The 24,339-nt window shown below is 42.3% G+C and overlaps 1 protein-coding gene across 1 annotated transcript in view; it reads right to left on the bottom strand.

The window, feature by feature from the left end:
* nyap2a (neuronal tyrosine-phosphorylated phosphoinositide-3-kinase adaptor 2a) overlaps window positions 1–24,339 on the bottom strand; it is a 144,492-nt gene that overhangs the window by 61,212 nt on the left and 58,941 nt on the right. The window contains exons 2-3 of the mRNA XM_069897881.1: window positions 13,932–14,237; window positions 13,069–13,097 (exon numbers count right to left, since the gene is read on the bottom strand). Coding sequence (XP_069753982.1) covers window positions 13,069–13,097; window positions 13,932–14,237 — 335 coding nt within the window. The remainder of the gene's footprint in view (window positions 1–13,068; window positions 13,098–13,931; window positions 14,238–24,339) is intronic.

Genomic DNA, 24,339 nt, shown 5'->3' with positions numbered 1-24,339 from the left:
CCTTGATGATGGAGAGAGCAGCAGAGTTAATATTTCAGGAAAATGACCTTACATATTCTTGCTACAGATGTATTGTTGCAGCATCTTCAGGTTGAATTCTAGCCTCTGCAGTACTTCACTTTGTATTTTATGTTGGTCGAATGGATGCAAATTTTAACTATGCTTTAAGGGACCCCAATATTTGAATTTGGGGTCTCTTGAAATTTGAAAGTAACCGTGAGCCTGGTTTTAGATGAATCTTCTCATCACCACAGTTGCCAAGGTGGAACTGCAGTGCATTCCTAGATCTTTTGATGCAATTAGTGAAGCATGGAAATTCATCTGCAGCGGCAGCGCTTCACCCAGCTGGAACCCTGGCAATGGTTAGCTCATTGGTAATATACCAGCTGAGCCAAATGTGTTGGGCTAAGATAAATATTTTTGGAAGTTCTATGGTTTAATATAAATATGTTCTTGGAACTTGTAAAACTTCACAGATTTCAGGTGCGGTCTGCCACATGGCCTTCTAGATGAGAGGATGTGGCATATGATATATTAGCTCATATTTGTGTCGTCATATGGTATAAAACAGCTCCTAATACACACTGCTAAAAACATAACCAGATAATCTAGATGCAAAAGATAAAAGCACAATGCTGGAGAAACTCAGCACAACAAACAGTGAACTATTTCTCTTCTCTTTGGCTTGGCTTCGTGGATGAAGATTTATGGAGGGGTAATGTCCACGTCAGCTGCAGGCTCGTTTGTGGCTGACAAGTCCGATGCGGGACAGGCAGACACGGTTGCAAGGGAAAATTGGTGGGTTGGGGTTGGGTGTTGGGTTTTTCCTCCTTTGTCTTTTGTCAGTGAGGTGGGCTCTGCGGTCTTCTTCAAAGGAGGTTGCTGCCCGCCGAACTGTGAGGCGCCAAGATGCACGGTTTGAGGCGATATCAGCCCACTGGTGGTGGTCAATGTGGCAGGCACCAAGAGATTTATAGCACAGATTAAGATGCATAACCATAGTTTTGGGCTTGAGCCCTTCATCAAGGCATGAATTAATGTGGGTAGGCGCCCAGACTAAAAGGTAGGGAGGGTGGGGGGAGGGACTGGGGGCGGAGCACAGTCCCACAGCAAGTAGGGAGGGGACACCAGCAAACAAAGGGAGGAGGGTGGCCCTGTAAATGGAGAGAGAAGGGGGTGAAGACCTGGAGGAAAGAAGACAAAGGGAAAGGGAAGGGAGGGATAATGGAGAGTAGGCGAGCAGAAACTGGAGAAGTCGATGTTAATGTTGTCCGGTTGGAAAATTAAGTGTTGCTCCTCCATTTTACGGGTGATCATTGTTCAGGCGCCCATACTTTGATGAAGGACTTAAGGCAAAAATGTTGGTTATGTATCTTTATTTTTGCTGTATAGAGTACACTGACAGACCTGCTGAGTTTCTCCCAGCATTGTGTTTTTATTTCAACCTCAGTGTCTACAGACTTTCGTGTTTTAATTTGGATGCAAAGATAGTTTATTAATTTATTTACAGCAGATATTGGGAATATTATCATTCACCATTGGTCAGATCTCTCAGACCCTTTTAGATCAGAATCAGGATTTATTGTCATGAACAAGTCATGAAATTTGGTGTTCTGTGGCAGCATCATAATGCAAACATATGATTGCCATCCTACAACATTACTATAAAAAAATAAAATAACCATAAAAAATAATAGTGCACGAAAAGTAAGGCAGTGTCTTTGTACCATTCAGTGCTTGTCTTTAGGCTCCTGTACCTTTTCCCTGATGGTAGCAGAGTGAAGAGGGCATGAGGTGGGGGTTCTTTGAGGATAGAGGCTGATTTTTTAAAGACACCACCTCATGTCAATGTCCTCGATGGAGTGAAGTCTGGTGCTTGTGATGTCGCAGGCCAAGTTATCAACCCTCTGGAGTTTTTCCTTGTCCTGAGAGTTAGCACCTCCATACCAGGCAGTGAAACAACCAGCCAGAAGTTTACGGGAGTCTTTGGTGATATACTGAACATCTTCAGACACCTCATATTGCTAGTATTTTGGAAATATTTCCATTGCATTAATGGGCACACGTTCAGCTTGTTTTACCAGGCATTTGTTGGTATTGTATTTTAGAAAAAAATGTTGCCTTTTTTTTTAAAAACACAGGTGCTTCCCTACTCTGTTCCCACGCTGGCGATATGCGGTGCACTACTCTCTCGTGATGCTGGGCGATGGCAGCATCGTACAAGCACACTCTCTTGCTATGCTGACTCAACCATGCTCGCAGTCTCTGTAGCGATCACACGAATGAGTGCACTGTAAACAACCCATTGTGGCCACTAGAATCGCAGCAGACACCATAAAATAACCGCACAAGGCATTTCTTCAGTGAATCAAATGGATTTACTGTTCAGATCATGCACAGCCTTTTAAAAGCCCGAATCACGTGCCTGACATGCGTTGATGTCATTATGCACGGACATCACATAGCTGGTTCGATGCCTTCTGGGAGCTGTAGTGCCGCTACACCATCATGTCTACTAAACGTTCATGTGTGCCTCCTGCTTCTGGTGAGAAGAAAAAGGGAAACCAATTACTCTGGAAGCGAAACTCAATATACTTGCTCGCTTTGGCATCCCTACCATCCTCACCATCCAGCAATTAATTTTAGTTCAGTTCTTCAAACATTCTTCATGCCCATTGTGCTTTCAGCTGTGTAGGTTAATGGTTTTATTCGTGTGGAATGAAGTTACTCAAAATTTAATTGTAAAAAATGGTAGATGTGGTATTCTTTTCAGACGGAATATAACCCTGTCGTAAGTTGAGGAGCACCTGTAAATAGATGAATATTTGTGCCAAAAGTAACAAATATCAATGCAAATATCAGAATATCAAACATCGATTATGATCCTGTTTTTGAAACACAGTCACCACATAGAATGCTTTCAAATGATAATTTAGTAATATGATTCCATTAAATGATACGTTGATCCCATAGTTATCATTTTAATTATCACGCTGGTTTTAGGGGTTTGTTAACTTCCTATGGTTTTGCCTTTAAACACTGAAGTTGCCACTGCAATATCACATAGATTCTATAGTAAGCATTGAGCTATTGTTTTCAAACCCAGCCCAATCCAAGGGTGATTTTAAATTTCCCTATTTCAGATCTCTTGTGTAACACAAGTATATGAATGATCATAGATTTTTTGTAGCATTGTAAACATGCATGGAAGATCAAAACTGATATTTTAAGCAACCAACCTCCATAAACCAAGAGTATAATTTCTCTCGGAGGTGGAATTGTCTAATAGTTTATATTAAAGCATTTAAGAATGTGCTCATTTTCAGTGAGGTCTTGAAATTGAATTATGTCACAGAAAGCCTTTCCTTTGTCTTATTCTGCCATTATCATCTATCTCCATTGCCTTTTTGCAGATGCTATTACTTAGATCGTTTCTACTTTAGAGGCTCTCTCACTGAATCACCCATCGATTTCCTGGAAGTAAATTGTGCTGTCCCAATTATTTCAAAAGCCAGCTGCCTAAAGAACTACAAGCTCTCTCATAATAATGAAAGAAAACAAAAATTTAAAAATAGACCTTTAGGAGTTAAGCAGTGGCAACTTCAGTGTTTAACGCAAAACCATAGGAAGTTAACAAACCCCTAAAACCAGCGTGATAATTAAAATGATAACTATGGGATCAACGTATCATTTAATGGAATCATATTACTAAATTATCATTTGAAAGCATTCTATGTGGTGACTGTGTTTCAAAAACAGGATCATAATCGATGTTTGATATTCTGTTATTTGAATGGGTATCGATAACCATCAGGGTTGTTTGAATTGACATTTATGCAGAATTAATTAGAACAGCAGCTCAAAATAGTTCTAAATGAGGTTAATAGAGAAATCTGCGGGACGATCTCTCTAAGTACACAGGGAAAATTATGTTATTCAGACCTGCATGGGCAAAATTGATCTCATTCCTAATATGTAGGGATAATATTCATGAGGTGCTCATTCTATAGAATACCAGAGCAACCTGGACTTCCTTCCTGCTTTTTTTCTGTAGCAAAGCTCTTGGGAGATAACGTTAAATCCCTACAATTGGTAGGAGGGGACAGGTACAAAATCCGTGACATTTTGTTTTAACTGATAGTTTTGGAGGTCCTTAAGTAAGTTGCTTTGGGAAGGCAAATCTAACCTAAGGAGCTGGGAATCTGCTCTGGATATTTTGGCAGCCATTTGAATTTAACATTGTTCATTCCTGGGTAATGTTGCAGTCAAATGGAGGGAGGATCATTCAGACCCAGCAGATCTGTATCTTCATGGAACCATTCACGAGTAACAAGGAGGAACTGTCCTCCTCTCCAGTCATTTACACCATCTTTTTTTCCTCCACTCACATGCCGCCTTAAGTAACCCTTACTAACCACAGAGCACCTATTGCATCCTGTGCCTGAGGGATTACTTAAAGTGGTACATGAGCCGGAAAAAAAAGTTGATCTACACGGACCATCTGAACTAATAGCCGCCCTTCTTCCCCAAACCCATGTCCTCCCCGCTGTTAGAACTTGAAAATGTCATCACTTTAATTGCCATTTTCCACCCTGTTTTCACCTTCACACAAACTGCCTCTTCCCTTCTCTGTCTGGATTCTTCTATTTCAGATAGACAGGCCACAAATGTCCACTACAAGTTCGCAGAGTCCCACAGCCATCTTCAGTCCCCTGTAAGGACGTCATTCCATTCCCTCAGTTCCTTCATCTATGTTGCACTTGTTATGACAATGACACTGTTCTGACAGGTGGCCTCCTTCTTCCTAAAATGTTTCTACCCCTCTACCATGGTTGACAGAGCCCCTGATCACATCTCATCCATATCCTATACTTCTGCTCTCACCCCTTCTGGAATTTCCATGTCCTCTACTTCCATCAGCCTCCGCAATCCCTGGGTCATCCTTCGTAATTTCTATCAGCTTTAACAGGATTCCTCGGGTGGTGGAATGTATCATTGTACCAGACAGGGCTATTGGTTGAGATCTATTCCCTTCAATAAGGAATGCTTTTTTGGAAGTTTGAATTCGGTTTGCCTGCACAAACTCAATGCCAAAAATTCTACGGACAGTATAGAAAAGTTAACCTCAAGACTGAATTGTTAGTTATGTACCTTTAACTTTGCTATTTCAATTATTCTGTTTGATCTGGCCCACCACAGAGCCATTGATTTTACTGAATTACTAATCCATTACTGTATCATATTTATTATTAATAAATGCAAGACAGTTTAATTTGTAATTGCTTCCAGGATTCCCAGCTGATTGGCACAGACCTGATCATTCAGCAAAACAGAAGGTGTTTAGAGTTTTGGTGCAGAATGATATCACTGATCTTGAGATACAGCTCATACCTTACTATTTTCATACTAACCATATTTGCTTGTGGAAAGACCAGTGGCATTTGTGGATCACACCACTCTTCAGGAAAAGTTATTAATAATTTGCACAGGGATGTGTGGAAATTTCTCTGAGAGCATGGAGTACCCGGAGAGGAATGTGTGAACGTGGACATGAAGCGTTGGCAGAATTTGCCTATACTCCTGAAACATGATGTACTCATCCAGCTGGGGCGGCCATCTAGATAAACTTGCCCTGGCTTACTCAGACCTTTGATAATCTAACTTCCTACTTCATCTCAGTCAGAGATTGGAGGCCACTATCACAATCAGTCCAATTGTCAGTCCCAATTAGCCGAAAGGGAATGAACAGAATCAAGAGCAAGCTTCTCAGATACAGCACACACACAGTTGCTTTTCTACTTTCTCTTGCATGCCTTTCAACTTGACATAGGCTAGTTCACAGAGACTCAGATGCACCAGACCTTGAGAAGGTGCAAGAATTCAGTATTAAAGTAGAAACTGTGGATGGACAATGAAATCAGCAGATCAATTAATGTAATTTGATAATCAATTAGCAAGGAATAGAAGTAAAAACACAAAGCTAGGGAAACTCAAGCAGTGTACGCTTTCTAGCAAAGATAAAGATATATAACCAATGTTTCGGGCTTGAGCCCTTCATCAAGGTATGAGCAAAATGAAGGTGGGGTGCCAAAACATAATGGTGGGGGAGGAAGGGGAAGGAGGAGGAGCAGAGTGAGGTAATAGGTGGACAAGGAAGGGAGGGTACATCAGCAAACAGGGGAAGGGGGTGGCTCTGTGAAAAGGGAAGGAAAGGTGTGGAGAGCTGGAGGAATGGAGGCAGAGGATGGGAAAGAGAGGGAGAATGGAGTGGGCTAGCAGAAACCGGAGACGTCTGCGTTAATGCCATCCAGTTGGAAAGTGCCCAGACAGAATGTGAGGTGCTGCTCCTCCAATTTATGGGTGGCCTTGGTTTGGCAGTGCACGAGGCCATGGACAGACATTTCAGCGCGGGAATGGGCCACTGGGATTTCCCTGTCATTGTTGCGGACAGAGCGAAGGTGCACAGTAAAGCGATCTCCCAGTCTGTGTCCAGTCTCTGTTGTAGAGAAGGCATTCCTAGCAAGGAATAGAAGCAGTTCCTTTTACAATGCCTATTATCCATCTTGGAACTTCTCAGCATTGAACATTCTGACTTTATTAGCTGACATTGCCAAACTTCCCATTTGCATGGCCTATTAAAATTCACAAATAGATCAAAAGGCTAAAATAACTGATTTCATTTCCTTCTCTGTGGAAATGCATTATTTAACTAATCACTTGAAGCAATGGAACAGGATCCAACAAAGGTGTCTCTCTCTGCTGTTTCAGGCACTAAAGCATTGCTATTGAAATGCAGGTGCATCTCGGTCATTTTTAATCATATTTCAGGCACAATTATCGGTCAATAATCTGCCAACAGCAATACCAGAAACAGACACAACACATTCAAAAAGGATTTTTGGATGACAGATGAAGGTTTTTAAATCAGTTAGGAAGATTAGAACTCTTACTTAATGGGAAATAACTCGCTTAGATTTTGGTTTAAGTTTTGTATTGAAGTTTTTAAGTTTACATTTTCTTGTCACATTATACCAAGTACATTGAGATGCCTTCGGGAACAGTCTAACATGTTAGCTCCAATATTCATGCAGTCAAATAAAGAAAAAGGAGCAGGAGTTGGCCATCTACCATTCAATGAGATCCTGGCTGATCTGGCCATGTACTCACTTCCACCTGCCTTTATTCCCCAAATTATGCAAAAATCTATCTACCTCTATCTTAAATATATTTTGTGAGGCCTGTATAAACTTGAAGATGACGGTTTACAGAGTATGAAATACCAAGCAAGGGCAGTATGAATGCACTGTTATGGGGTTCATTCAGAAGCCCGATGGCTGCGTAGAAGAAGTTTCCATTAAGCCTAGCTGTTATGCATGCCGAGTCAGCTTTGATGGTGTACTTGCAGATGTTGTTGAAGGACCAGGGGGATTTTGCCCTGTTTTGGTACATATAACATGGAGTAATGTCTGTTATTTTTAATGCCACTTGGATCCTCAACAGAAATTGGAACAAATTTAAATTTAGACATATAGCACAGTAGCAGGCCCTTTTGGTCCATGAGCCCGTGTTGTTCAATTGCACTCAATTGACATACACCCCAGTATGTTTTGAAGGGTGGGAGGAAACTGGAGCACTCGGAGGAAACCCATGCAGACATGAGAATGTACAAACTCCGTTCATAAAAAGCACCAGAATTGAACCCCAGTCACTGGTGCTGTAGCAGTGTGATGCTATCTGCTACCCTAATTTGGATTAAAAAAATGCATTTTAAAAATGATGTCATACCGGCAAATCATGACCAAACTGGGATGTTTTTCCCTTTGCAACCAGATCTTCAACTTCATCCTTGGCAAACCCCAATCAGTGTGGATCGTAAACATCACCACCTCCTCACTGACCATCAACACGGGGCAGCCCTAGGCTGTGAACTTATACCATATACACTCGTGATTATATCGTGAAGTTCAGCTCCAACGCAATGGACAAATTCACTGATGACATCACGTTTCTTAGCCGAATGACAGGAAATAATGAGTCAGAATACAAAGTGGAGATTGAGAATTTGTTAAGTGGTGCCTGAAAAACAATCTTGCTCTCAACGTCAACAAGACCAAGGGGCTTATTGTTGATTTTAGGAAGGGGATGCTGAGGGACCATGCATCGATCTTCATTGATGGGATGGAGATGGAGAGGGTTACAACCTTCAAGTTGCTGGGAGACCACATTTCAGAAATCTCTCCCAGACCTAGTACATCGAGGCAACCCTAATGGTGTCTGAGGAGATTCAGCACGTTGTCAGATTCTCGTATCAAACTTCTACAGATGCACTATTGGGGGTATACTGACCAGTTGCATCATAGCCCAGTTTGGGAATTCAACTGTTCAGAATGTTCCAGAAGGTAGCAAATATGGTCATCACAGGCTCTGACCTCCCATCCATTGTAGACATCTATACGAGGTACTGCCTCAAGAAGACATCGTAAAGGACCCCACATCAGCCTAATCACAACTTCTCAGACAGAACACGGAAGCCTAAAGACCAGAAGCTCAAGGTTCAAGAACATTTTTTTCCAGTAGCTATCAGGCTCATGAACCACCCCTTGTTACACTAATCATGGACAGCTCTGACACCACAACAGGACTGTCTGGACTATTGCAAAGTTATATTATTTTAGGTTAACTTGAATATTTCTAGTCTCTTTTGAATTCAAATTATCTTTACAATTATAGTAATCATTTTCTTTTGAAATATCCTTTGAGCTGCAGCAGGTAGGAATTCGGATGCACAGCTACATTATATAATATATATGATCATCAACTTATTATTGTTATAAGCAACGGTGACATTTTCGCATAGAGTCATGAGCCATAATGGGAAATGCTGCAGAAAAGAGTTTGCAGATGCATGCTGAATGCTGGGGTGAGTCAGAGTCCAGTGAGCATTTCCCGTGGGGATCAGGTATTGGGGGAGAGGGCTTGGGGAGGGAAGGGAAGGACCTAATTGATCTTCTACGTGTCCTCTGGGCGATTGTTTTGTGCCACAGGGAACAATGCGATCAAATTAAAAGCTAGTGATAAGTATGCTATAAACATTCAATGCTGGATCCAAGTTCCAAGTTCCCACTTAAATTCTCCATCCCATTCACTTGCTGACATTTTCTTGCAAGGTCTCATACACTTCCAGACTGAGACCACTTGCAAATTGGAGGAACAGCACCTCATCTTCTACCTGGTCACCCTCCAACTGATGGCATTAACTTGGACTTCTCCGGTTTCGTAAACCACCTCCCACCCACCCCCACCCCACCCCTCCTTCTTCCTGCACCTCCTTTCCCCAGCTGTGTCTTTCTGTCTGATTGTCTGTCTGTCTATCTGTCTGTAGACCTTTTTATAAAGAAAAAAATCTAAACGTAAAGGTGGAGATTCTCTGCCCTCATGTCATAAAACTTACCTTCACATATTGTCTGTGAGCGGCTGCAAGGCAGCGACTCCAATCCCTCTCCAAAGTAGTGCTAGAGGTGGAATGGTGCACACCACTCGCTGCATAAAGGTACATACGCTGGTTAGGGGTGGACTGATGATGTCACGATGACACCGTCAGCTCACGACCCAATTCACCTCTATCTCCCACCCACTTACTCATCTTCCTCCATAACGCCCTCGGGGCAGAGGTGGCCAGCGGGGTCTGTCAGCGGGTGGCCTGAGTGGGCTGTGACAGCTCTGGCACCTCATCGGGCCACTTTGGGGCAATTCCACCTATGTGGGTGGGGGATTATGGGTAGGGAAGACGTCCTTTGCTCTGCCGTGGATTTATGATGGGCAACGTAATGGCAACAGTCACCCTGCCTACAGTGGATCCAGACGATGCACTGAGGCACCACTCCGCATAAAAGCAGCGCTGGAGCAGCCTTTTAGGGTTGTTCCATAAGCAAGTAAGTTTAATTTTTTTATCCGCCTATGAAGCTACCTTGAATTGGAGACCCAGCATAAAAACGCCTTCTCTCTTTCTCTTCTCTCCCTCTCTCTCACACACATCCCTTTTGTCTTCTGTTTCCTTTCACAAATCAATTCTCACCTCTCTTCTTATCATATCCAATTAACACTTTTTGCTGGTCTGGACTGATCCCCCCAGCCAGCCTTCAGTCTCTTTATTCTTACTCCTTTCTGTTCTTTGCTTATTCCTTGAAGAAGGGCTCAGGTTTGAAATGTCAGTAATATATCTTTATCTCCTATGGATGCTGTGAGATCAGCTAAGTTCCTCCAGCATTTCTGTGTGTTTTTACTACAATTGCAGTGTCTGCAGACTTTTGTGTTTTACTCCAAGGTCCAGGTCAACATCAGATGCAGAACTGCTGCCACACAGCTCCAGCCACATGGGTCTGATATTGACCTTGGGCTCCGTCTGTGCAGAGGTTGCACATTCACCCAGTATCAGCTTGTCTTTCCCCCAGGAACACAAAGTTTCTGCTGCATCCCAAAGACATGTTGATAGCTGATCTGGTGCGGTCAATTGCCCCTTGCTCCATGTGGGTGACAGGTTACATGAAAACAGAGTGGGGAATAGGATTTTGGATGTGCTCTGCAACTTGGCATAGACTCAGTGGATTGAAATGCCTCCTTTCATATCAAGTTCGTTTATTATCATCTGTCTAAACATATAAAACCAGACCAGTGTTTCTCCGGACCATGGTGCGCAGACATTATACACACATAATACACAACATATAATAATCATATAAACACATAAAGATACAATTTAAAGTAAATATATAAAAATACTTTGGGATGATTTGCTTGGTTACAGGATACTGTTCATCAATCTTACAGCCCAAGGGAAGAAGTTATTTCCTATCATGGAAGAAGCTGGTTCCGACCATTTAAACCTATGCTGTCCAATTACACCCAAATTAATCTGCAACCCCGTACATTTCGAAGGGTGGGAGGAAACTGGAGAACCTGAGGAAAACCCACGCAGACCCAGGAAGAACATACAAACTCCTTACAGACTGTGCCGGATGCTCCTGTACCTCCTTCTTGATACTGTATGCTGGATGGAAAAGGTCCTCAATAATTCTTTGAGCCTTATTTAAGGAACACTGTGAGTGAATTTCATCAATGAGAAGTATAAGAAATATAAGCAGTAAATAACATTTCTTGGAAACTGGAAAGAAAAGTTTGTTAGCCTGTTAAGTGGTCTGGCATCTGTTCAATGTTTGGAAGAGCTTTAAGTTGCTATCTGATCAGGGAAAGGGCTGTCAGAAAATAGAAATATATAAGGTTTTGAGAGGCTTCCCTGGGGGCAACAATAGCAAATACTAGAGGGCACCTGTTTAAGGTGAGTTGAGGAAGGTTTAGGGAAGATGTCAGAGGTAAGTTTTTTACTCAGTGGTGGGGGTGATGGTGGAAGCTGACATTCAAAAGACTTAGGTACATGGATGTAGGCAAAGTACAGGGGTAATGGGTGAGAGGTAGGGAAAAATCAGATTGTTGTGGGGTAGGCTTACCTTGGTTGGCACAACATCGAGGTAATATGCTGTAATGTTCTATAAAATGAGGGGAAAAGAATGAGGACTGGCAGGCTGTGAACAGAAAGTCATGAGAGAGAAAAACCAAGAGGATAGCTTGTCCCACCCAACAGTGAAGGATGAAACCACATCACCAAGCCTTGGATATGACTTCAGATGGCCTACCTGAAAGGCAACTTCTCTTAGAAATAGAGGGGAAAAAGCATTTCAGGTGAAACAAGCACAAGCAAATAGGAGATAAAACACACAATGCTGGAGAAACTCAGCAGGTCAAACAATGGACTTTATATAGCGAAGATAAAGAAACATAAGCACTTGATGACGGGCTCAAGCCCAAATCATTGCTTATGTATCTTTATTTTTGCTATATAAAGTCCACAGTTTGACCTGCTGAGTTTCTCCTGCATTGTGTTTATACTTCAGTCGGAACAAGTGTGGGCCTCAAGCCTGCGCCATCATTCAATATGATCAATATATCTAATGAGCTGCTCTCCATTTGAGCAGATGTAAAATATTTACTGGGTGAGATCAGGGCTGTAATTGCTATTGATATTGGAAAGTGGAGGACATACCACAATTTTGTAAAAACATCCTGGTAAAAGGGGTTGACCAGTAACCAGAGTTCCTCTGCAAACTGGACAACGTAATGGTCATATCACAGAAAACTTGTGTGTTTGCATGACCATCTCATGCTTGTGGGTGCATGCACATATGCATTTCTAAAGTACGTGTACCCACCTCACTCACCCTGGGATAGAGCAGTGGCCATACTGCTTTTCACGTATGAATTCATTCATTTGATAAAGTAAGTGTTACAAATCCTGGCCGCTGGGAAATAGTTTCTGAGGTTCAGTAGCATCTGACGTTCCAAATAAGCAGGGACCATATGTATTACATTTCAGCGGTGACTAATACTTCTCTGTATCCACTCAAGCATTCTACAATCCAGGGGTCAAGTTCAAGGCAGTGCTCTTGACAAGCATAAAGGATGTCATAAATATGTTCATGGGAGCAAGCACTGTGGCTTTTTGGGTCAGACTGGCTGATTTATTTTGCAGAACATGTGAATACAGCAATTGTACATCTTAGAATTTCTCCCACAATATTTCACATAACAACCCCAAGCAGGGATAACACACTTTGCTTTCCAGTGAAGAGGAACTATCTTGGAGCACTTTGCCTCGCCCTTGATTCAGGTTAGGGGCACACTCCAGCTGGAGGTTGGCTTATACGGGACTGTAGCAAGCCACAATCTGGTGGTGAACGGTCCTGTCCAAGACCACAGGAAGCTGCTGAGAGCTGAGAAAGCAGCTCAGGCTATTATGCAGGCAAACCTTCCCTCTGTTAATGTGATGATGGGAAAACCGACAATGCATTAAAGGATAGACCCCCCCAACCCTGGTCACTCTTCTCCATCAGGAAGAAGATAGAAGACCTTAAAAATTCAAACCTCCAGATTCAGGGACAATTTCTTTATTGCTTTTATCAGATTCTTTAATGGACCTATCATTACCAAAATATGTGGCCCCTGTACGACGTTAACTGTACTTTTCTCTGAACTCAACACTTTGTCTTTGTAACACTATACCCTGACTTTTTAAACTTATTGCACTACCCACTGGACTTATGTATGAGTTGGTTTGCCTGGATAGCATACAAAACAAAACTTTCTACTGGTATCTAGGCACATGTGACAGTAAACGATTCATTTAAATCCACCATACTGTAAATGACACACAAGAGGTTCATAAGTGATAAATCCCCTTGCATTATCAGTTAATAACTGGATTGATGGGCATATTGCTGGTGATTGTAGAGGTAGTATGTTGAATATGAAATGAAATCCATCGGACGACATTGTAAAAGGGTTGATTTGCAAGTGTGGAAGGAACATTTGGCTAATCAGGCCTATTCTGTCATTGACTTCAATCATGACTAAATTGCACCTCAACTAATTTTACCTACCTTTGTTTCAGCTGCTATCTGTACCGAACAAAATATTTAACATTCTTTGTGACATAAAGAACATTATTACCTGCTCGGTTTCCTGAGCACTTCTGTGTATTAACTACAATCACAACATTTAACTTCATTTAACATTATGGCCTCATTTACGTCAACATGAATTAAAATAAGAAATATAAAATAGTCACCCTTAGATATTTTACACCTTGCAGTTCCTGCAGAAGTTTAACGGTGATATTTAATGGCTACTCACCTGCATTTTTCTCCAGCTCTTTCAGTGTTATTCCCATGGCCACTGGCACCCCTCCTACACCAGCAGTTGCTGTTGTTCCCCCTGATCCTTGTGTCCCTCCTGCTGTTGTAGTTCCTCCTAACCCCCAAGCCCCATCCATTCCTGATGTCCCTTCTACCACTGGTGCCCCTTCTGCTCCCAAAGGGCACCCTGTTCCAGCCAGTGCTCCTCCAGGTCCTGGTGCTCCTGTTAAACCAGCATTCACAGTTTCTGCCGAGATGCTTAACTTGGTGCTTGGCGCTCGTTTGGGCTTCGGAGGTGGCTGCTTACGCACGCAGGCATGACTTTCATCGTCGCTACCCCCGACGGAGTGGAGCGACTGTGACCTCACTGAAAATCCACTGGCACAAGGATGTGGAAGGCGGTCTTGTGGAGCCGGCAAAGTCATGAATCCCATTCGAAAGTGCTTTCCCATGCAAGTGCCTTCTCCCCCTTTTCCAACATCTCCCCCCAGCCTGGAAGAAAATCAACAAGAGGTGATTACAAGCTTGAAGAGGGAACTGCATTACACATTTTTCAGCTTTTCATTACTCCCTTAAATTGAACAATGCATATTGACAATATTGGTGATGTTTCAATCACCTAGATCAGTGGTTCTCAACCTTTTTTTTTCCTCACTCATATGCACCTATGGCATAGGATGCTCTTAAGTAAGGGATTACTTAAGGTGGCATGTGAATGGGGAAAAAAATGGTTGAGCACCACTTTCCTAGATGATGATTGACTTGTTGCACATTGCCAGGATTTTCTACTTTATTTTAAATTTTCAGCATCTGCAGTAATTATTTCTTTTGTGCTCTTTTCTTTTCCTTGCTCCAGAGATTGAGAGAACAGGATGAATAAGTGATGACTTCACTTAAATTCATAAGAATAAAAGGGGATTATATTCTCAGGACCAGGGTTGGCCATTTAGTGCTAAAATAAGAAGAAAATGCTTTAATGAGTGGGTTTTAAATCTTTGGCCAGCTTAGTACTAGAGAACTGTGGCTGCCCAGCTGTTGATACTGAAGGTAGATTGGAAGGCCTTTGGACCCAAATGGATGTGGGATATGGGCAAAAACTCAGATAACACACACAATTGGTGGAGGAGACACATGGGCTCTTTCTGATACTTTATAGTTGTTAGGTTATGAAAAATAATATTGCTCTTTTCAAACCAATGTTTATCAAGATCAGGTAATAATTTCAATGCAAAAAGCATGCCAAAAAGGACCAAAGCAGTAAAAGATAAAAAATAAGATTGAGATTAGTTTATTTATCACATTCAACTCATTGAGTAATCTCAAAAGGCGGGTTAGATCTTTCAGTCTAGTTTCATCTTCCTTGCCAGTGAGATAGATGATGGAAGCTAAAGATTTCCCTGTTATATTCCAATGAAAGCTTCCATCAGTGGCATTACATTCTCCCCACTTGAACATAATTACAGCATGTTGTTGAGACTGGTTTGTCAGATGTGCCATTTTGAAGTGAGACACTAAACTGAGAATCTTCTGAGTTGTCTTGGAATAGTTTAGTTGAAGACCAGGGGAGTTACTCTCTTTGAAAGAAAAAGAGAACATACTGGAAATATTCAGCAAGTCAGGGCACACCTGTGAGAAGAGAAACAGGGTCAATGTTGCATGGCGAGAGACCCTTCACTCAAACTGGAGTTACTCCCTCAGTCCTGGTCTTATTCCTCAACTAACATCACCAATGCAGATTATTGCAGTGATGGAGGGGGGAATGATGGTAATAAATAATAGATTTGACTGTGAAGATAGGGACAAACAGAAGGAAAGATGTGGGAAATCTCTGAAATGCATTTACTTTAATGCTAGGAGAGTGTAAGGAAGGTGGACGAGCTGAAGGTGTGGATAGACACTTGGCTGTAGGATGTGGTGGCGATTAGTGAGACATGGTTGCAGGAGGGTCGAGTCTGGCAGCTAAATTTTCTGGGATTTCGCAACTTTAGGTCTGATAGAATTGGAGGAGCAAGAGGAGGTGGTGTGGCATTGCTTGTCAGGGAAAATATTACAGCGGTGCTGATGCAAGATAGATTGAAGGGCTCGTCAAGGGAGGCAGTATGAGTGGAATAAAAAATGGAAAATGAGAAATAACAATTATAGGGGTGTATTATATACCACCTAGTGGGGAGTGAGAAATAGAGGAGCAAATATGTAAGGAAATAGCAGAGATTTGTAATAAACACACGGTTGTGTTAATGGGGGATTTTAATTTTCCTAATATAGATTTGGAAACACATTCTGTGAAGGGGCTGGATGGATTAGAATTTGTAAAATGAGTGCAGGGTAGTTTTTTGCAGCAATACTTTGGGGTACCCACTAGAGAAGGGGTAGTTTTGGATCTACTGTTGGGGAATGAGGTAAGGCGGATGACTGAGGTTTGCGTTGGGAAGAATTTCAGTTCCAGTAATCATGGTACCATTAGTTTCAATATAATTATGGAAAAGGATAGGTCTGGTCCAAAGATTAAGGTTTTTCAGTTGGGGGAAGCCAGACTTGAAGAAATTAGAAGGGATTTGCAAGGAGTGGTTTGGGCTGATTTGTTTTATGGGAAGGAGGTAGAGGAAAATTGGAGGTCTTTTAAAGGTGAGATTTTGAGGGTGCAGAATCTTTATGTTCCTTTTAGGATAAAAGGCAGAGCCAAAAGTTTGAGAAAGCCGTGGTTTTCAAGAGAGATTAGAAATTTGGTTCAAATTGAAAGGGAGGCCTACATTAAATATAAGAAGCAGGTTATAAAAGGATTTGGACTGCTTAGAAGAGTGGGTAGAAAGATGGCAAATGGAGTTTAATGTAGATAAGTGTGAAGAGCTTCATTTTGGGAAGAATAATCAAAACAGGATGTATGCAGTGAAGGGGGGAACATTGAGGAATGCAGAGGAACAGAGGGATCTTGGAATAATGAATGGTTCATCGATCTTTGAAAGTGGAATCTCATGTGGATAGAGTGGTAAAGAAGGCTTTTGGTATGCTGGCCTTTATAAAACAAAGCAAGGAATATATGAGTTGGGAAGTGATGTTGAGACTATTCAAGGCATTGGTGAGGCCAAATTTGGAATACAGGGTGCAATTCTGGTCCCCAAATTATAGGAAAGATATCAATAAGGTAGAGAGGGTGCAGAGAAGATTTTCTAAAATGTTGCCTGGATTTCAGTATCTAGAATCCGGAGAAAAATTGATTAGACTGGGTCTTTATTCATTGGAGCATAGAGGGTTGAGGGGGGATTTGAGAGAGGTATTTAAAATTATGAGGGGGATTGATAGAGTAGATGCGAATAGGCTCTTCCACTTGAGGGTAGATGAGATTGGAATGAGGGGTCATGAGTTAAGGGTTAGGGGGCAAAAGTTTAGAAGTAACATGAGACGGAGCTTCTTCATCCAGAGAGCAGTGGCTGAGCGGAATGATTTTCCAGAAGAGATGGTTGCAGCAGGGTCAATTTTGTCATTTAAGAAAATGGTGCATGGATGTGAGGGGATTGGAGGGTTATGGGCAAGGTGCTGACAAGTGGGACTAGAGGAGATCACTTAAATTGGTACAGACTAAAGGGGCTGAGATGGCCTGTTTCCGTACTGTAATTGTTATATGGGTATATGGGAGATTGCTATGCACAGAATGGCAATCACATTTCCAACACGCTAGTGGCTTAACATCAAGAAGTACTTCATTCCCTGTAGCAACTGTGGTGTCTTCAAAAAAGGATGTGATGGTTGCTATATATATATGCAAGTTCTCTACATTTTTTCTAGTTTTCTACCCAGGTGATGGTTAGCATCTGGACAATGAGGATGAAAATTTTGCTTTCTCTTTTACTGACATTGTTGGAAGTAATTTCTATAGTTTTGTCACCAAGACAGAATGTAACAGCGATAAATTATATTTGTGTGAGAATGCAAAGTAAACCAGCCACAGGAGACTGATAAATTACCTAGCATGTGGTGCCGTTTATCTGTTTCATAGTGCGTGTTATTACTCCGTGCTCTGTATGTGACTGCAATTCATCACCTAATAATAGTCCCTTTCCCAAATAGCCTATGTCAAAATGTCCGGCATGCCTATTGGATTTTTATAGGTTTCCATAATCTAAACTTGGATATGCCAATCAGTAATAGCCATAAATTACATTCATTGGGCTCAAATGGCTCACAATTTTAAACCTGTTAAAGAAGTTTATTCTTTCACTGTCACTGGGTTGGTACATACAAGGCTGCAGGAGGTGATCCTATTGGCAGAAGATTTATGTAGGGTTATTTTTGTGTTTTTATCACCTTTCTCAGTTGTGAAGCTCTGCTGTCTGTGAAATCTGTAAATTTGCAGTCCCCCCCCCACACACGGGGGAGATGGAACATAAGTCATAGCTTCTTAAAATTGGGACCAACCTATGAATGTCATCATGGAGGAATGGATATGTTTTTCAAGTTCTCGTCTAATGAAGGGTGGAATATGTAAAATATTTAGAAAGTTGCAACTGGAAACAAGAAACACATTTCAAGGTATATAAAGCACACATTCCAAATCTATAATGGAATTGCTAATGGGGATGGTTGTAAAACCCATGCAGTTCTAAGTGGGTGAAGGTCATGGATCTGATTCTGAGTTGAATTACAAGAAGGCAAGGGGACACCAAGGCTTTAAAAAAATATTACTGACCATATTGCTTCTCATAACTGAAAGATGTAAAAATAATGTAGGAACCATTCTTGTCGATCACTTTCCACTTCAACTCTCTCTCCCATCCCACAGGGAACTAAATAAATCAGTATGTTAAAATATTTAAATTCCTACTTATCAGCGTGATCTATCGTGGGGTGGCCAAACTTGCTTAAGAGCCACCTATGATAAACTTCAGATGTTTGAGAGTAGCAAGACATGAAAAAAAAATTGGATGTTTTGACTCTTACATTTTGTTACAAAAGTTTGATATAAATATTAAGAAATAAATGTATGTAACAATATTTATTCATGCATATAGTTTTTGAGCTGCTAATTTGTATGAGTTTCAATAATCAAAAAGTACACGTACCATGCTCGGGTGGGCAAGCGGGAGGGACCAGGTGGTAAGTCCGCACATTATATGTCAAAGAGCCGTATGTGGCTCGTGAGTCACGGTTTGGCCACCGCTGATCTATCGCATCATAAAAGCTAATCAAATCAAAGACACATTAGCTGTCTTGATCTTCTGTACAATAGGGGAGCTATAAAAAAATCTTTTAAATAATGACTTGTATTCATATATTATTGTCTCTCAGCATGCATTCATATCCAATTCTTCACTTTGGAGTGAAGTTACTCTTGTTAGATCACCATTAAGAACAATTATTTTGCAAATCGCCAAATGCAGATCTGAGGCAGTTGACCAGCTAATCGAGCGTGGGCGTTGATGACATTGGGATGTTGGATGGATTCCTTGCTCTTTTCCTGTGTCACGAAGCACTTTGCTCACACTTGTATCTCCTTGGAGGATTGGGGACTGAAGGAATGCAACATACTTAGGAGTGTCAGCTGAGATTGTGCATGGTGCTGATATTGTCACTCAGTTCACACTTGCAGGGTTGCGCTGACAGCTCAATGTCAGCTGTTTTTCATAAAGATTACAATCCATTTTAGATCAGTGAAGTATATCAGGACTCCCTACTAAAGGAACCATAGAATACTACAGAACAGAAAACAGGCCATTTGGCCCCTCAAGCCTGTGGCAACCATCAGCTCACTGACCTGCTCAAATAGGCTAAAAGAAAATACATCTGGGGGTTATTTCTTGTAGTTATTATGTTCCAGTTTAAATAATTCTTCAGGATATTAACCTTTGTTTTCATTTTTCACATCTATTCAAGTTGCTTTTAATTTTCTCAGAGATAAAGACCCTCCAGGTTTATTTTTGCCAGTTGTTGGGAAAGTAATGGATAAAGGTTTAGAAATGGTGAAATATCTATTCACACATCTTATTACAATTATTTGATGGATCTGATACATTTTGAAATGGAGATTATGTTCCAGATGTGATATAGATCATAAATTTTCTGCCTGTTCAAAATATTAAGAACTGGATTTCCTGTTTTGCACTAATACCAACTGTTTCGCTAACATTAATAATCTATCGCACTCTATGTTAAGTACTTTACTAAAAACAGAACAATTTAACCATTGTGTTGAATATTTTCTGAAATGGAAAGGAGCCATTTTGCAAGCTGCAAAAATGAACACACGCTGAAGATTAGACTGACTTGCTAGTTTAGCTGTTTTATTTCTGATGTTTAACTCAGCCACATCTCTCTGTTGATTCTGGGAACCACTAAAGAGAGGGGCAGAACAGCGATGCATCTCTCCTAGATGGTGTCTCCCAGTTCATGTAGTGCACATTCAATCCTAACCTCCGGCTCTTTCTGTGCGGTGTTTGTATGTTTTCCCTGTCCTCCAGTTTTACACCCACATCTCAAAGATAAGCAGATGAGGATGGTGTGATTTCATACATTGCCCACTGAAATCTGTTGTGTAAGTAAGTGGTAAAATCTGTGGAGATGTTAATGGGAATGAGAGGAGAATAAAGAGGGGATTAACAGAAATAGTTGTACATACTTATTGCATCTAAAGGCCTATTTCAGCTCTGTTTGAGTCAATGATCAAGGAAGTGCATCAGCATGTCCAATAAAAGTTAAAAAAAAAGGCTAAAAAAAATTGTGCCATAAATAATTTCTTTATTAAGTTTCTTAATCTTTGTAATCTCATTCTCAGTGATGCAACATCATCCTGCCTCAACGACACCCAAGTCTTTTCCAATTTTGTGCCAGCAAGGACCTTTTGTTCAATTGCAAGGGAGCTGGATCAAAGTCAGTTCATTCTGGGATCTATTATTGGTCTCTGCGCCAGATGGTATTAATATTGACTTCTCCGGTTTCTGTTAAACCCCCCCCCCCACCAACCCCTGTTTCTCTCTCTCCCACTCCCTAACTCTCTCTCCTTTCCTTTATCTTCTTTTCCCTCTGTCTCATGCCACCAGATCTACATTCACAGAGCCAAACCCCTCCCCTGAAACGTTCTCACCTTTCCTTGTCTGCCCTCTTAGCCATGTCCAGTCTTTTCCAACTTTGTGCCAGCAAGGACCTTTTGTTCAATTGCAAGGGAGCTGGATCAAAGTCAGTTCATTCTGGGATCTATTATTGGTCTCTGTGCCTATTTTAAAAGTCACAATGATCCAAATTTCAAAACTAAACAAGCAAAAGGAAAGGAGGAACGGTGAGAACTGATCAGGGCAGCAGGGTGGCTCTGTGAATGCAGAGCTGGAGGAAAGGAGACTGAGGGAAAGGGAAAGAGAGAAAGAGGGATAGGGTAAGGGGAGAAATGGGAAGGGAGGGGCTAATGGAAAGTGGAGACATCGAGGTTAATGCCATCTGTTTGGAGGGTGCCCAGACAGAATATGAAGAGTTGCACCTCCAATTTGGTGAGCTCAATTTTAAGAGAGAAACAAAGAACCAAGAGAACTGAGGGTACTTACGCACATGTCATTCAAAGTGATGGGACAGTTTCAATGAAGAGTGCAGGAGGGCATGCCAAAGTAGCAGCAGGCATACCTCAGAATGGGGGATCAACCTGGCAAAGCTAGATAACAGGATCATTACACAGAGCAGTGGTTCTCAATCTTTTTCCTATCCACTCACGTACTATCTTAAGTCTTTGGCTTGGCTTCGTGGACGAAGATTTATGGAGGGGTAAATGTCCACGTCAGCTGCAGGCTTGTTTGTGGCTGACAGGTCCGATGCGGGACAGGCAGACACGGTTGCAGCGGTTGCAGGGGAAAATTTGTTGGTTGGGGTTGGGTGTTGGGTTTTCCTCCTTTGTCTTTTGTCAGTGAGGTGGGCTCTGCGGTCTTCTTCAAAGGAGGTTGCTGCCCGCTGAACTGTGAGGCGCCAAGATGCACGGTTTGAGGCGATATCAGCCCACTGGCGGTGGTCAATGGGGCAGGCACCAAGAGATTTCTTTAGGCAGTCCTTGTACCTCTTCTTTGGTGCACCTCTGACACGATGGCCAGTGGAGAGCTCGCCATATAACACGATCTTGGGAAGGCGATGGTCCTCCATTCTGGAGACGTGACCTACCCAGCACAGTTGGATCTTCAACAGCGTGGATTCGATGCTGTCGGCCTCTGCCATCTCGAGTACTTCGATGCTAGGGATGAAGCCATTCCAATGAATGTTGAGGATGGAGCGGAGACAACGCTGGTGGAAGCGTTCTAGGAGCCGTAGGTGATGCCGGTAGAGGACCCATGATTCAGAGCCGAACAGGAGTGTGGGTATGACAACGGCTCTGTATACGCTTATCTTTGTGAGGTTTTTCAGTTGGTTGTTTTTCCAGACTCTTTTGTGTAGTCTTCCAAAGGCGTTATTTGCCTTGGAGAGTCTGTTGTCTATCTCGTTGTCGATCCTTGCATCTGATGAAATGGTGCATCCGAGATAGGTAAACTGGTTGACCGTTTTGAGTTTTGTGTGCCCGATGGAGATGTGGGGGGGCTGGTAGTCATGGTGGGGAGCTGGCAGATGGAGGACCTCTGTTTTCTTCAGGCTGACTTCCAGGCCAAACATTTTTGGCAGTTTCCGCAAAACAGGACGTCAAGCGCTGAAGAGCTGGCTCTGAATGGGCAACTAAAGCGGCATCATCTGCAAAGAGTAGTTCACGGACAAGTTTCTCTTGTGTTTTGGTGTGAGCTTGCAGGCGCCTCAGATTGAAGAGACTGCCATCCGTGCGGTACCGGATGTAAACAGCGTCTTCATTGTTGAGGTCTTTCATGGCTTGGTTCAGCATCATGCTGAAGAAGATTGAAAAGAGGGTTGGTGCGAGAACACAGCCTTGCTTCACGCCATTGTTAATGGAGAAGGGTTCAGAGAGCTCATTGCTGTAACTATCCCGACCTTGTTGGTTTTCGTGCAGTTGGATAACCATGTTGAGGAACTTTGGGGGGCATCCGATGCGCTCTAGTATTTGCCAAAGCCTCGCCAAGCGAACCCAGCTCAGCGCGGACATTGGCGACTTCAGGGGTTTCTACGAGGCTCTAAAGGCTGTGTATGGCCCCTCACCCCAAGTCCAAAGCCCGCTGCGCAGCTCAGACGGCAAAGTCCTCCTCAGCGACAAGATCTCCATCCTCAACCGATGGTCAGAACACTTCCAATCTCTTTTCAGTGCCAACCACTCAGTCCAAGATTCCGCCCTCAACAGCCCCTAAGGCTAGAGCTGGATGAGGTCCTCACCCAGGATGAGACATATAAGGCAACTGAACAACTGAAAAGTGGCAAAGCAGCAGGTATGGATGGAATCCCCCCAGAGGTCTGGAAGGCTGGTGGCAAAACTCTGCATGTCATACTGCATGAGTTTTTCAAGCTTTGTTGGGACCAAGGAAAACTACCTCAGGACCTCCGTGACGCCATCATCATCACCCTGTACAAAAACAAAGGCGAGAAATCAGACTGCTCAAACTACAGGGGAATCACGCTGCTCTCCATTGCAGGCAAAATCTTCGCTAGGATTCTCCTAAATAGAATAATACCTAGTGTCGCCGAGAATATTCTCCCAGAATCACAGTGCGGCTTTTGCGCAAACAGAGGAACTACTGACATGGTCTTTGCCCTCAGACAGCTCCAAGAAAAGTGCAGAGAACAAAACAAAGGACTCTACATCACCTTTGTTGACCTCACCAATATATATATATATATATATATATAATATATATGTATAGTGGAGGAACAGTTGAGGAGCCTTGCCTGTGTAGACTTGTAGCATGGATTGCTCCACACAGCCAACAAAAAGGCAGACTTAGCTGGGACCCATGACTTGGAGAAAGTGGGATGAATCAAAGGAAAAGTTATTGAAGGTGAGAATGTTATTTTTTACTGATAAATCCAGGTCTATTGTATGTTTTTCAATACACTTCCAAACAAAAGACTATATTCTCAGCAAGAGTGAACAATAGCAATTCGTCTGTCCCTGCTCTGGATCTCTCATTTTCTGTGTTCACGGAAATGACTTTGGACTTATTCATGTTCTAGTTTTACTGTTCAATATTAGTTGTCTGATGGTGCGATAATTCCAGCAAAGCCCCAAACCTGACACGATCAACAAAATTGCTGAATTCCGGGAAGAAGACTTGAACACAGCAATATTGGTACCTGTAGATATGGGTTGGAGCGTTGATTCTGCGCAGCACAACGTGTAACTCATATGATGCACCACACCACATGGCCACAAGAAGTCACTGTGCAGGACCCACTCAGCGAGCTGGCAGTTTCAATGAGGTCATTGTTCAGAGCTTGCTAGAAACTTTGTGGACGCTGTGGTCACCATGTGGCCCATGTAGATGTAACATGGTAGCATGTTTCACCTTCTGAAGTCAGTGTTGTCGAGGAAGCTGGTTAATTGTCACCAAATGACACCTGTCCTAAAATGAAATAAAAATGTTCATTCCTACTTAATCTCTGGCCTGAGTAAATCAGCGCCGCCAAGACTTCCTGTTAATGGACCTGTATGTGCCAACCATGCTGAAGCCTAACACTGATTTCAAGTAGAACAGCTGAG

Source organism: Narcine bancroftii, chromosome 9 (genome assembly GCF_036971445.1).
Source record: "Narcine bancroftii isolate sNarBan1 chromosome 9, sNarBan1.hap1, whole genome shotgun sequence".
NCBI lineage: Eukaryota > Metazoa > Chordata > Chondrichthyes > Torpediniformes > Narcinidae > Narcine > Narcine bancroftii.
This window is presented reverse-complemented; position numbering and strand designations above follow the sequence as displayed.